Below are 15,806 nucleotides of genomic sequence, written 5' to 3'. Positions count from 1 at the left end.
TCTGGAGCTCTGTGTTTATTTGGTTTTATCTTTCCTTTTCTCCCTTGCCTTTCTCTTCTTTTCTTGGCTCTTTGTAAAGCCTCCTCAGACAACCACTTACCTTCTTGCATTTCTTTTTCTTTGGGATGACTTTGGTCGCTGCCTCCTGTACAATGTTGTTGTTGTTCAGTTGCTCAGTGGTGTCCAACTGTTTGTGACCCCATGGACTGCAGCATGCTAGGCTTCCCTGTCCTGCACCATCTCCTGGAGTTTACTCAACCTCATATTCATTGAGTTGGTGATGCCATACAACCATCTCATCCTCTCATCCCTTCTCCTCCTGCCTTCAATCTTTCCCAGCATCTGGGTCTTTTCCAGTGAGTCAGTTCTTTGCATCAGGTGGCCAAAGTATTGAAGCTTGAGCCTCAGCATCAGTCCTTCCAGTGAATATCAGTCTTGATTTCCTTTAGGATTGACTAGTTTATCTCCTTGCTGTCCAAGGGACACTCAAGAGTCTTCTCCAACACCACAGTTTAAAAGCATCAATTTTTTGGTGCTCAGCTTTCTTTATAGTCCAACTCTCACGTCCATACATGACCACTGGAAAAACCATAGCTTTGACTAGGTGGACCTTTGTTGAGAAAGTAATGTCTCTGCTTTTCAATATGTTGTCTAGGTTGGTCATAACTTTTCTTCCAAGAAGCATGCGTCTTTTAATTTCATGGCTGCAGTCATTATCTGCAGTGATTTTGGAGCCCAAGAAAATAAAGTCTGTCACTGTTTCCACTATTTCCCCATCTATTTGTCATGAAGTGATGGGACTGGATGCCACGATCTTCGTTTTTTGAAAGTTGAGTTTTAAGCCAGCTTTTTCACTGTCCTCTTTCACCTTCATCAAGAGGCTCTTTAGTTCTTCTCCCATAAGGGTGATGTCATCTGCATATCTGAGGTTATTGACATTTCTCCCGGCAATCTTGATTCCAACTTGTGCTTCATCTAGCCCAGGATTTTGCATGATGTACTCTGCATATAAGTTGAATAGGCAGGGTGACAATATACAGCCTTGACATACTTCTTTCCCAATTTGGAACCAGTCTGTTGTTCCATGTCCAGTTCTAACTTGCTTCTTGACCCACATACAGATTTCTCAGGAGGCAGGTAAGGTGGTCTGGTATTCTGATCTCTTGAAGAATTTTCCACTGTTGTGATCCACACAATCAAAGGCTTTGGCGTAGTCAATAAAGTAGAAGTAGACGTTTTTCTGGAACTGTCTTGCTGTTTCGATGATCCAGTGGATATTGATGATTTGATGTCTGGTTCCTCTGCATTTTTTAAATCCACCTTGAACATCTGGAAGTTCACAGTTCACGTACTGTTGAAGCCTGGCTTAGAGAATTTTGAGCATTACTTTACTAGCATGTGAGATGAGTGCAATTGTGCAGTAGTTTGAACATTCTTTGGCATTGCCTTTCTTTGGGATTGGAATGAAAACTGACCTTTTCCAGTCCTGTGGCCACTGCTGAGTTTTCCAAATTTGCTGGCATATTGAGTGCAGCACTTTCACAGCATCATCTTTTAGGATTTGAAATAGCTCACCTGGAATTCCATCACCTCCACTAGCTTTGTTCATAAAGATGCTTCCTAAGGCCCACTTGACTTCACATTCCAGGGTGTCTGGCTCTAGGTGAGTGATCAAGCCATTGTGGTTATCTGGGTCATGTTGTTGCCACCTCTTAATATCTTCTGCTTCTGTTAGGTCCATAACATTTCTGTCCTTTATTGTGCCCATCTTTGCATGAAATGTTCCCTTTGTGTCTCTAATTTTCTTGAAGAGATCTCTAGTCTTTCCCATTCTATTGTTTTCCTTTATTTCATTGCATTGATCATTGATCAATCACATTGATCAGTTGCATTATATACACTGGGAAATCAAAAAAATTCATGTGACTCACTTTATTGCAATATTTGCTTTATTAGAAACAAAGTTGCAGCATCTCCAAGATATTCCTGTTCATCTCCGTGACTTATTCATTTTATAATTGAAATTTTGTAGTCTTTGATTCCCTTCACTCAGTTACTCCTTTTTTTAATTTTTAAAAAATGCATTTATTTTTAATTGAAGGATAATTACTTTACAATATTGTGGTGGTTTCTGTCGTACATCAACGTGAATCAGCCATAGGTATACATCTGTCCCCTGACTCTTGAACCTCCCTACCACCTCCTGTCCCAGCCCACCTCTCTAGGGTTTTTACGGAGCCCCAGTTTGAGTTCCCTGAGTTGTACAGCAAATTCCGATTGACTATCTATTTTACAGATGGTAGTGTATTTGGTTCCGTGTTACTCTCTCCATTCATCCCACTCTCTCCTTCCTCCCCCCACCACTGTGACCACAAGTCTGTTCTCTATGTCTGCGGTCTCCATTGCTGCCCTGCAAGTAGGGTCATCAGTACCATCTTTCTAGATTCCATATATATACGTTAATATTTGTTTTTCTCTTTGTGACTTACTTCACTCCATATAATAGGCTCTTGTTTCTTCCTTATTTTTAATGTAAATATTTATAGTAACAAATTACTCCCATAGTACCACTTTCACTTCGTCCCGTAAGTTTTGGCATATTGTAGTTTCATTTTCATTTGCCTCTAAGTATTTTACAGTTTCCCTTGTGATTTATTCTTTGGTAGTTGCTAGTTTTAATGTGCTTTATTTAGTTCCCACAATTTTGGAATTTTACAGTTTCTTTGTTAATGATTTTTAACATCATCTCCTTGTGGTCAGAGGAGATACTTTATGTGATACTGACTTTTTTATAGGTTCAACATATAAATGAGGTCCTATAGTACTTTCTCTGACTTATTTCATTTAGCATAATGCCCTCAAGTTTCCTCCATTGTTGCATATGGCAGGGTTTCCTTCTTTTTAGTGGCCAAATAATATTCTTTTGTGTATATGTACCACATTTTCTTTATCGATTCATCTGTTGGTGAACATTGAGGTTGTTTCCATATTTCAGTTATTCTGAACAATGCTTTAATGAAAATGGGGATGTAACTATCTATTCAAGATAGTGATTTCATTTCCTTTGGATATATACCCAAAAGTTGAATTGCTGGATCATATGGTATTTTCAGTCTTAATATTTTATGGTGTCTTCACACTGTTTTTCACAGTGGCTGCACCAATTTACATTCCCACCAAGAGTGTACAAGTGTTCTCTTTTCTCTAAATCTTAACTATCACTTTTTATCTTTAGTCTTTCTGATAATAACTGAGATGTCTAGTCTTTAATATCTGGTTCTAAAAATGGATAAGGGGGAGAAATTAAGGAGTAAATAAGGGTTGGAAAAGCCCAGGCCCTTTAAATTCCCTGGAAGTCATTTCAGCCAGGGGAGAGTGAGACTTGCAACACTGAGAGATGAGCAAAAAGAATGGCCACCCTCCTTTTTTCTGCACTTGTGTGATAAGAAGCCACAATCAGCAAACAACACAGATCCGCAATATTTGGAGGACAAAGTTCTTTTTGCCCACTCTGGTTCCTGTAAGCTGTGTGCAACTGCCCCAGAAACACATGCATAACTGTTTGCCATGAGACTGAAAATGGAGGATGGGTAGCTTCTTCTGTGTTAAGAGCTGAAATTAACCACAATTTACTATCCAAGTCTTCCTCTGAAAGTTGCAAGCCTTCAATAGACTCCAGAGTTCCCAAAGAGTTACATCAGATAGAATCTTCCAGTGCAATTGTTGTCCATGTGGGGTGAGAGATTCCTAGTGCAACCTACTCTACCGTCTTCCCAGAATCCTCTGGCAGGGATGGGGTGGTGGTGGTAGATTTTTAGGATCTACAAAAGTAGGATCCTGTGAACAACCCTAAAGCAGGGGAACTCTGAAACATGCTTTATTCTCATTTATTAATGTCACTCTACCCAAAGACGATTAATACTAACAGCTCCCACACGCTGAGCTACTGCAGTTGTATTCAGAATGTTACAAGTATCATCTCATTTAATATTCACCACAACCAAGGTGACATGGGTAGTGTTAGTTACTTTTACAGATTAAATTGATATCCACAGCTTGTAAGAGGTAGAGTTGGGTAAATGATATATGGCTCTCCCTTTACTTGGTTTGGCAATCAGAAGCCTGCTAGAAACAGCACAAGTAGCTCCAATACTTCGGCCTGATGTGAAGAGCTGACTCTTTGGAAAAGATCTTGATGCTAGGAAAGATTGAAGGAAATAAGAGAAGGCAACAGAGGGTGAGATGGTCAGATGGCATCACTGACTCACTGAAAATGAGTTTGAGCAAATTCAGAGAAATAATGAAGGACAGGGAAGCCTAGATGTTCATGGGGTCACAAAGAGTCAGACGCAACTTAGCAACTGAACAGCAACAGATTGAAATTCAAAGGGATGAGCCTTTCAGTGCAACAAACAAGAAAAAGAGTCAGAGAATGGATCCAGGGGAACAGTCAAATAGAGAATAAACACATATTAGAAACAAAAGTCAAAATAGACTAAGCAAGATTACTTTGGAAATAGTAAAAATAACCAACACTTAAGAAAACTAAACTAACTTGACAATATAAACTATTAAAAATCATAGGTATAAACTATAGAAACATGTCTACATATAGAATGAATAAGTAAGTAGAATCTCAGATGACAAATATTGATGCTAAAGATCGAGAACTTATAAGTGGTGGGGATTTTCTGTGATGAACAAAGGTGGTGGTTCCGTATTTCTCTTCCTGGCACATTGTAGCTCTGTAATATGAATGAATGAATCAATACTGAAAATAGTAAGAATAAAGGAAACCAAAATTGATAAGACATTAAATTTTTAGCTGAAAGCAAAACCAATAAAGAAAGCAAAAACACTTCTGGATTATTTGAAGTAGAAAATGTAAATCAATGTTAAAGGCACAAAAGAATCAAGCCAACCTTGGTTTTTTCTCTGCTGCAACAAATAACATCACATATTCTTTTAAAGAACCTTTGGAGAAAAAGGTTACCTAAGAATCTGGAGCCAGTTCAACCAAAGTGGCTCACTGGTAAACACTCAGCCTGCCAAAGCAGGAAGCACAGGAGACGCAGGTGTGATCCCTGGGTCAGGAAGATCTCCTGTGGAGGAAATGGCAACCGAGTCCAGTACACTTGCCTGGAAAATCCCATGGACAGAGGAGCCTGGCGGACTACAGTCCATGGTGTCACAAAGAGTCTGACACGGCTGACCAACTGTTCATGCACAACAAGTTGTTCATATGCAAAACCAACAGAAGAATGTTATAAACGTATTTCATCAAATATGAGCTTTATTGAGTATAAGATACACCTGGTTCTATTCACAGAAAGAAAGGAATAACTCTTCCAGTTAAACTTTAACACAGTGTTTTAATAATGATCATGGGTGATGCATGGATTATGCTGACGTTATTTCCCCAGCTTGGTGTGTGATAAGGCAATAATTTCATGCGTATCTTCACAGTAAAACATGTAAATTTATCTACTTATAGGCTTCTTTCCTCTTAGGTCATATAAAATAGTTGGTGAATGTTCTACAAGAAAATGCGGTAGTGTGGTAATTCTTTAGTGCCATTTGCTTTTTTTGATGAATATAGGCCGTGCTTTGTTTTCCTCTCTTGCTGAACCCACAGTAATTTTGTTTCAATACCAAATTATAATGTAATATTTTAAAGCATTTTAAGCAGCATTATAACTCAATATGTATTATACCAATGATCCAGGGAAGTAATGACAATATAAAGAACGGAGACAATACTGATATAGCCCCCATAGCTAATTGACTACTATGGCATCAGTGCCACCTAGTGGACGATGATTATAAAACATCAATTATAAAATGTTCATTTCCAAGATGTTAAAATATGAAAAAAGTCTATCTTATGTTTATAGATGAAATACGGCATATTGAACCTTAGTAATTGTAATGGTTAATTTCATGTGTCAACTTGACTGAGCCAGTGAAAGTCGCTCAGTCATGTCCCACTCTTCTGACCGCCCACCAGGCACCTCTGTCCATGGAATGAATTCTCCAGGCAAGAACACTGGAGTGGGTTGCCATGCTCTCCTCCAGGGGATCCTCCCAACCCAGGGATCGAACCCAGGTCTCCCACATTGCAGGCAGATTCTTTACCATCTGAGCTACCAGTTCAGTTCAATTCACTCAGTCGTGTCCGACTCTTTGCAACCCCAGGAACCGCAGCACGCCAGGCCTCCCTGTCCATCACCAACTCCTGGAGTCCACCCAAACCCGTGTCCATTGAGTCAGTGATACCATCCAACCATTTCATCCCCTCTCGTCCCCTTCTCCTCCTGCCCTCAATCTTTCCCAGCATCAGGGTCTTTTCAAATGAGTCAGCTCTTCCTACCAGGTGGCCAAAGCATTGGAGTTTCAGCTTCAACATCAGTCCTTCCAATGAACACCCAGGACTGATCTCCTTTAGGATGGACTGGTTGGATCTCCTTGCAGTCTAAGGGACTCTCAAGAGTCTTCTCTAACACCACAGTTCAAAAGCATCAATTCTTTGGCACTCAGCTTTCTTTATAGTCCAACTCTCACATCCATACATGACCACTGGAAAAACCAAAACCTTGATTAGACGGACCTTTGTTGACAAAGTAATGTCTCTGCTTTTAAATATGCTATTTAGGTTGGTCATAACTTTCCTTCCAAGGAGTAAGAGTCTTTTAATTTCATGGCTGCAGTCACCATCTGATTTTGGAGCCCAGAAAAATAAAGTTTGCCACTGTTTCCCCATCTATTTGCCATGAAGTGATGAGACCAGATGCCATGATCTTTGTTTTCTCAATGTTGAGCTTTAAGCCAACTTTTTCACTCTCCACTTTCACTTTCATCAAGGGGCTCTTTAGTTCTTCTTCACTTTCTGCCATAAGGATGGTGTCATCTGCATATCTGAGGTTATTGATATTTCTCCCAGCAATCTTGATTCCAGCTGTGTTTCTTCCAGCCCAGCATTTCTCATGATGTACTCTGCATAGAAGTTAAATAAACAGGGTGACAATATACAGCCTTGACGTACTCCTTTTCCTATTTGGAACCCATCTGTTGTTCCATGTCCAGTTCTAACTGTTGCTTCCTGACCTGCATACAGGTTTCTCAAGAGGCAGGTCAGGTGGTCTGGTATTCCCATCTCTTTCAGAATTTTCCACAGTTTATTGTGATCCACACAGTCAAAGGCTTTGGCATAGTCAAGAAAGCAGAAATAGATGTTTTTCTGGAACTCTCTTGCTTTTTTGATGATCCAGCAGATGTTGGCAATTTGATCTCTGGTTCCTCTGCCTTGTCTAAAACCAGCTTGAACATCTGGAAGTTCATGGTTCATGTATTGCTGAAGCCTGGCTTGGAGAATTTTAAGCATCACTTTACTAGCATGTGAGATGAGTGCAATTGTGCAGTAGTTTGAACATTCTCTGGCATTGCGTTTCTTTGGGATTGGAATGAAGACTGACCTTTTCCAGTCCTGTGGCCACTGCTGAGTTTTCCAAATTTGCTGGCGTATTGAGTGCAGCACTTTCACGGCATCATCTTTCAGGATTTGAAATAGCTCAACTGGAATTCCGTCACCTCCACTAGCTTTGTTCGTAGTGATGTTTCCTAAGTCCCACTTGACTTCACATTCCAGGGTGTCTGGCTCTAGGTGAGTGATCACAGCATCATGATTCCAAGGGGTGCCCATAGTAAACATATTTCTGCACGTGTCTGTGTGGCTGTTTCTGGACCAGATTAACATTTGAATCTATAGACTGCCCTGCCCAGTATGGGTGGGTATCATCCAGTCTGTTGAAGACCTAAATAGAACAAAAAGGTGGAGGAGAGAGGAATTCACCCCTTCTGCTTCTTGTTGCACCTGCTCAAGTTGGGACGTTTGTTTTCTGCTCTCCCACCCAACAACCCAGTTCTCAGGCCTTTGGGCTCCAATTAGGAGTCACACCACCAACTGTCCTGGTGCTTGCACTTCTTCTCTACCTTGCAGACAGCAGATCATAGAACTTCTCAGCCTCCATAATTGCATGAGGTAATTCCTCATAAATTTCTTAATAACTAAATGTATATATTGGCTTGTCCAGGGTGATTCTGGTGAGAGAGGCTGGGTTTTATACATGTACCCCTCGAGGCTAAAGTCAGTAGGATTTCCTGATGGATTTGATACAGGGTGTGACAGAAAGAGAGGTGTTAAGAATGGCACCATGGTTTCTGGACTGAGCAGCAGGAATAATGCAGTTCCCTTATTGGAGATGAGGAGGACTTCCCTAGTGGCTCAGATGGTAAAGAATCTTCCCGCAATGCGAGAGACCATTGTTTTATCTCTGGATTGAGAAGATCTGCAGAGAAGGGAATGGCTACCCACTCCAGTATTCTTGCTGGAGAGGAACCTGGTGAGCTACAGTCCATGGGGTCACAAACAGACACGACTGGGTGAGTAACAAGGCTGAACATGGAGGAAGTTTGTGTGAGGGTTAGGAGTGTAGTATGGGATCATTTCCGTGGGAGATACATGGCTGACATGCATATGGAGATGTCATTAGACAGTTATAGATAAGTCTAGCATTCAGGAAAGAGTCAGATGGGAGGTTTCAATTTGGGAATCATCCACATAAAGATGTATTTAAAAACCTGAGACTGGACCATATATCTTGAGAGAGTGAGAGGAATAGATCTAAGAACTGAGTCCTGGGTCACTCCAGTATTTAGGGGTTGGGACAGGAGAATGGGCCAGGAGACCCTGGCCAAACTGGGAGGATGAGAGGGCTTGGTGGCTGGGGCTTGGATATCAGCTTTTCTCATACTGAGACTTGGGCGTCCATCGTCCATCCAGGAGAGGGCGCACTCTCTTTCAGTGGATCGATGTCTGGTCTAGTGAATGTTGCTGCACCACGAGATTACTGCCAGGACACAGGAGAAACATGAGATAACCAAGTCTGGTTCAACATATTAATCCTAGCATAGCTAATGACCCAGTGGTCTCTACTGATAATTCCCCTTGCCTCCCCGAGGGTTATTTTCTCACTGCCTTCCACCTACTGCTGCTGCTAAGTCGCTTCAGTCGTGTCCGACCCTGTGCGACCCCATAGACAGCACACCACCAGGCTCCTCTGCCCCTGGGATTCTCCAGGCAAGAACACTGGAGTGGGTTGCCATTTCCTTCTCCAATGTATGAGAGTGAAAAGTGAAAGTGAAGTCGCTCAGTCGTGTCCGACTCTTCGCGATCCCATGGACTGTAGCCTACCAGGCTCCTTCGTCCATGGGATTTTCCAGGCAAGCGTACTGGATGGGTTGCCATTTCCTTCTCCACTTCCACCTACTGGGGAGTCTGATTTCAGTGTTATGAAGAGAACCCACCGCCAGGGGGAGCTAGCCCCCTTTCCTCCAGACATCTGCTCACTGTCCACCTGCTAATGAAATAGAGCTTGGAAAAAAACTTTCCGTGGACTTAACAAAAACTAACATGAATTTGCTAATTATGGAGTCTCAGAGCACTTCTCTCACCTCTTAGTTTAAATAGAGTTTTTATAAGGTAGAGTTTTAAAAGTTCTCTAGTTGTATCATCCAATACGTTGGCCACCTGATGTGAAGAACGGACTCACTGGAAAAGACCCTGATGCTGGAAAAGATTGAAGGCGAGAGGAGAGGGGGATGACCGAGAATGAGATAGTTTGATGGCGTCACTGACTCAATGGACGTGAATTTGAGCAGGCTCCAGGAGTTGGTGATGGACAGGGAAGCCTGGCGTTCTGCAGTCCATGGGGTCGCAAAGAGTCGGACACAACTGAGCAACTGAACTGAACTGAAGTGTATCGTATCAATATCAAGTGATATCCATTTCTTTCCTAACAGGGTTAGGAAAATATAGTAAAATTGGATCTATTTCTGATAAAGTTTTCACTTTATACTATGACCACATGGGATTCATACATAAACTGACTCCAGACCACTTTGAAGCTGGTGGATCACCTGCTGCTTTTGGAAATTCTAAAGGTATTTTTGGACAGGTCAGTGATCTAATGTGTTGAAACAGTGTGCCTTGTTTTAATAGATGTCATATTCTATATACAGAGAAATAGGGAAAGTGTTTTCCTTGGGACAAACACTCTTAACACTCTTTGCTATTTTTAACTAAAGGAAAAACTTTCATATATCAGGGAACATCTCCAAAATCTTTTAAGTCCCATACAGAGCTTTATAGATTTACACACTCACCTGGAATATTTTCATATAAATGTTTTCACAGCAAACCACCAGATGTTCTAAACTAGATCCAACCCAGGTTTATGGTGAGTTTGACTCTCTCAAGGTTGACCTTAAAGAAACATGAGTTCTGTTTTTCCCCACTGTTGACCTTTCTTTCTTACTAACCCTCACTTGTTTCTTCCTTTTCTAATGCTAACAGAGAAAGGAATAATCATCTGCATCACAGATGATACTTCATGCAGATTTTTCTAATAATTTTAATGTACAATGGGCCACTTATAAAGATAAGTAAGTAAGTGAAGTCGCTCAGTCGTGTCCGACTCTTTGCGACCCCAGGGACTGTAGCCCACCAGGCTTCTCTGTCCATGGGATTCTCCAGGCAAAAATACTGGAGTGGGTTGCCATTTCCTTCTCCAACTTATAAAGATATTTGAACCTACAAACTCATCACAGAACACATAATCATGATAATGAGTTCTCATCAGCATATCAGCAAATAAACAGATTTTTTAACTGGGATCTAATAAAATCTGCACTTTAGCTTAAAGGATATAGAATAAAGGGTGACTCTGCTGCTACTGCTACTGCTGCTAAGTTGCTTTAGTCGTGTCCGACTCTGTGCGACCCCACAAACGGCAGCCCACCAGGCTCCTCTGTTCCTGGGATTCTCCAGGCAAGAACACTGGAGTGGGTTGCCATTTCCTCCTCCAATGCATGAAAGTGAAAAGTCAAAGTGAAGTTGCTCAGTCGTGTCTGACTCTTAGCGACCCCATGGACTGCAGCCTACCAGGCTCCTCTGTCCATGGGATTTTCCAGGCAAGAGTACTGGAGTGGGGGTGCCATTGCCTTCTCCAAGGGTGACTCTAGTTTTAATAAATCACTCAAAATTACCAGGCCAAGACTGTGGTTCAGAACACGGTGCTTTAACTTCCCTGTCTTCTGAGATACTGACAGGGAAAAAAGTGGAACTTCCTGGTGACAGTAAGATGCCATCATGTGACTCCCTGTGTAATTTATTCACCAGTCTGTTGTGTGGCGCTACATAGAAACAAATCAAATCCTGTGATCAGCAGGGTAGCCCTAACCAAAAAAAGCAGTTACCTCAATTTTCACTAACTTCACAATTTGTAGAAAATGTTCTCTTACGTGAAAGTTTAAATTATTAAAATCAAAAGCCAAAATGGGTTTTTATACTCAGGGTGAGTGCATTCAAGGAATTTTCATTCAAGGAATTTGCACTCAATATTATCACCTCCCTCTCCCAAAACAAACTATATCTGTGTCCTCTCTGAATACACATGATCCATAAACCTTGTTTGGCTCTCAGTAGGTGCCAAATACTGTTGTGAATGCTTAATCTTTATAACAATTACTTATCCTCATTTTACCCACAAGGAAAACAAGGCACAGGGAGGGTAAATAATTCACCCCAAATTATACACACCACTGGTTAGTTCCTGGAATCAGGCATCAAATCAGTTTGGGGCAACAGGTTCAGGACCTGTGTTTTTAGTCACTATACTGTCTTTGCCAGGACTTGCACATTCTTTCATGGGATGTTCTTGCCACTCCCAGTCTCGAATGTCACACAGAACTCCTAAAGCCTTGTCAGTTTGCAAGAGTCCTTAAGCCATCCGTTCAATACATGCTCAGTCCCATGTGTATTCTCCTGGCATCTGTTTCCCTTTCTCAGCGAGTTCCCAAATTTCAGAGACCAGAGGCAAAGGCATGACAGAACATGGGTCTGAACGGCACTGCTTGATGATGGCTGCTCCATCAGACTGCAGCATCTACCCCTCCGTCCTCATGTCACAGCAACCAGGGCAACTCCAGCATCCCCTGGGGACTGGTCCCCACCTGTCTTCTCACTCCTACAATTTCCCAAAGCTGGACAAGGTCAGCATCAGAGAAGGGTATGTTGGAAAGATGACTTGCATATCAGAAATCTGGTCCAAAGTTGTCTGTGTTGAGAGAGAGAGGAAAAGCCTTGTGAACCACCAGCCTCGAGGACTCAGCAGCAGCAGTACAGAGTTACCAGCATGACATGGTGGGAGTAGCTCTCAAGTGTCAGGAGGTGCTTCTCAGCCCCTTGCTTACAGAATACTCCAAACAAGAACCAAGTTCTAGAACCTGCACTTCTAAACTCCTCCCCCACATGTGAGACAAGACACTCCTGTCTGCCATTGCAGCCTTCTATACAGGAATGTTAAACTGAACTTAACTCTTCAGAATTTCCTCTCCTCCTCAATAGAAAAGTGTGTTTTCCCTCCCATCTGCGTGGATATTCAGCGATATTCCTTCTATCGATAAGAAAAGCAGTATTGTTTTGATGTGAAATGGAAGCAAATCCATTATTTGTATTTTGTTGTAATGGAATTATGCTGTTGTTCAGTCGCTAAATCGTGTCCAAGTCTTTGAAGCCCCATGGACTGTAGCACGCCAGGCTTCCCTGTCCCTTCACTATCTCCTGGAGTTTGCTCCAACTCATGGGCACTGAGTTGGTGATGTCATCCACCCATCTCATCTTCTGTAGCCCCCTTCTCCTGCCCTCAATCTTTCCCAGCATTGGAGTCTTTTCCAATGAATCAGCTCTTTGCATCTGGTGGCCAAAATATTCGAGCTTCATCTTCAGCATCAGTCCTTCCAATGAATATTCAGGGTTAATTTCCTTTAGGATTGACAGTTTGTTCTCCTTGCAGTCTAAATAAATTCAATATTTTCTTTTTTCATGTTCCAGGCTTTTGACATGGGCTTTGACACTGCCCTTGCTCCACAGTATCTCACCTTAAATGAAATGATATTTTATGCATATGTGCCCAAGAATGAACCAAAGGACAGAGTACACACTAAGCAATTCTATGACATTCACTTTGGAAAATTGATACACTCCAGGTAGGTACTGATTAGCTTCACATTTTACTTAGATTGCACACTGGTATCTAAATTCTAAATTTTGAGCCTACTTTTTTGGAGTAATTTTCTTAGTCAAGGAGAGTAAGTCTTTTTGAACACCTTGCGAGGTCATACACGTTTGTAGACTTCAAGGTGCTTTGCACAGTGCCCCAGTTTTAGGAATATGGGGCCAGGTTATCAGCACCATCAAGCCAAGCTAAAGAAATGTGTGCTTGTTGTCCTGAGTATCAAAAATGTCTGGGCTACACTGGGTACTGCTTATCCTCAGAGCTCACTCCCATGGCAGTTGTCATATGCCCTATGACAAGCAAATCTAACATAGAGGAGACCATCCTGCATGAAATACTGCCTGACAGGGTGTGCAGAGTTCTCAGGAATGCTTTCTCCCAAGATATTAGCAAGAGCCAATGACCCTGAAAGCTGCCTTTAAGGCTTAAAATCTTTGAAAAACAATATGAATTCTACAACTGCCCCCTCCCACACACACATCTAACAACCAGAAAAGGAACAGTCTCAGATTACCAGAAACTCACCTGTTCCCAAACTGGTGAGCCTTGTTCCACCAGGTTGAAATCTCTCTATTGTACATCCACTGGGCTATCAACTAGATAATTTCCTATAGCCAACAGCTGCTGGAGAAGGAAATGGCACCCCACTCCAGTACTCTTGCCTGGAAAATCCCATGGATGGAGGAGCCTGGTGGGCTGCAGTCCATGGGGTTGCTAAGAGTCAGACACGACTGGGCGACTTCACTTTCACTTTTCACTTTCATGCATTGGAGAAGGAAATGGCAACCCACTCCAGTGTCCTTGCCTGGAGAATCCCAGGTGGGCTCCCGTCTATGGGGTCGCACAGTGTTGGACACAACTGAAGCAACTTAGCAGCAGCAGCAGCAGCCAACAGCTCCATACTCCACCCAACACCTCCCTCAGAGGTAGATATGCAGACAGGAAGCAAACATAATATAGCAGATGTTGGCATTAGGTTTTATTCCACAATGATGGTAGAACCTTCTGTCTCAAAGAAAAGTATCTGTGATCGTTGAGAACTATTTGATTTTGATGGCTTTCGTATGTATGATATTACAGATCCATTAATGCCTGTTTATATAGGTATGTCTTTGTAGAAAACGTAGAGAATCACTCTTTAAAATTAACATATAATTAGTATCATCTCTATTAATATCAATTTTTATCCTAATTATTTTGAAAACATATGATAATTCTCTAAAAGATCAGAATGTTTAAAAAGCAGCATAGCATGTTCTGTGTACAGTCAGTAACTTTGCTCTACTTGCACAGAAACTAGAGAATGGGCATTTCTGAGGAAAGACATGGTAGCAAAGAGCCAGATCTGGGAACTGGAGGCAGGTGGGACTTCAACCAGAAAGGTCAAGGATTTGGGAGCCGGAGTCATGAGGTCAGCCATAGGCCAAAGGAAGATGTCTAGATGGTCAGGGGTGAAGCAGGATGAGCCCTATATTTTCTTCTTCCACAAATAGTTTTTTAATACTTACTACATGCAAGGCATTTAGGGAGGTGCTGTGATAGAGTGAAAAGAAGAGAAAGCGAAAAGCAGAGGAGAAGAGGAAAGATATAAACATCTGAATGCAGAGTTCCAAAGAATAGCAAGAAGAGATAAGAAAGCCTTCTTCAGCCATCAATGCAAAGAAATAGAGGAAAACAACAGAATGGGAAAGACTAGGGATCTCTTCAAGAAAATCAGAGATACCAAAGGAACATTTCATGCACAGATGAGCTCGATAAAGGACAGAAATGGTGTGAACCTAACAGAAGCAGAAGATATTAAGAAGAGATGACCAAAGGAACATTTCATGCAAAGATAAGCTCGATAAAGGACAGAAATGTTATGGACCTAACAGAAGCAGAAGATATTAAGAAGAGATGGCAAGAATACACAGAAGAACTGTACAAAAAAGATCTTCACGACCCAGATAATCATGATGGTGTGATCACTGACCTAGAGCCAGACGTCCTGGAATGTGAAGTCAAGTGGACCTTAGAAAGCATCACTATGAACAAAGCTAGTGGAGGTGATGGAATTCCAGTTGAGCTATTTCAAATCCTGAAAGATGATGCTGTGAAAGTGCTGCACTCAATATGCCAGCAAATTTGGAAAACTCAGCAGTGGCCACAGGACTGGAAAAGGTCAGTTTTCATTCCAATCCCAAAGAAAGGCAATGCCAAAGAATGCTCAAACTACCACACAATTGCACTCATCTCACATGCTAGTAAAGTAATGCTCAAAATTCTCCAAGCCAGGCTTCAGCAATATGTGAACCGTGAACTTCCTGATGTTCAAGCTGGTTTTAGAAAAGGCAGAAGAACCAGAGATCAAATTGCCAACATCTGCTGGATTATCAAAAAAAGCAAGAGAGTTCCAGAAAAACATCTATTTCTACTTTATTGACTATGCCAAAGCCTTTGACTGTGTGGATCACAATAAACTGTGGAAAATTCTGAAAGAGATGGGAATACCAGACCACCTGACCTGCCTCTTGTGAAATCTGTATGCAGGTCAGGAAGCAACAGTTAGAACTGGACATGGAACAACAGACTGGTTCCAAATAGGAAAAGGAGTACATCAAGGCTGTATATTGTCACCCTGTTTATTTAACTTCTATGCAGAGTACATCATGAGAAACGCTGGACTGGAAGAAA

General features: G+C 41.8%; 1 protein-coding gene across 1 annotated transcript in view; it reads left to right on the top strand.

Moving 5' to 3' along the window:
• CATSPERB (cation channel sperm associated auxiliary subunit beta) overlaps positions 1 to 15,806 on the top strand; it is a 184,180-nt gene that overhangs the window by 126,751 nt on the left and 41,623 nt on the right. Inside the window, 2 exon segments of the mRNA XM_070358214.1 lie at positions 9,859 to 10,013; positions 12,950 to 13,104. Of these exon segments, the coding sequence (XP_070214315.1) occupies positions 9,859 to 10,013; positions 12,950 to 13,104 (310 nt within the window).

Source organism: Bos mutus, chromosome 21 (genome assembly GCF_027580195.1).
Source record: "Bos mutus isolate GX-2022 chromosome 21, NWIPB_WYAK_1.1, whole genome shotgun sequence".
In the NCBI taxonomy this organism is placed as follows: domain Eukaryota; kingdom Metazoa; phylum Chordata; class Mammalia; order Artiodactyla; family Bovidae; genus Bos; species Bos mutus.
Note: the sequence above shows the minus strand (reverse complement) of the source record. Positions and strands in the feature narration are given on the sequence as shown.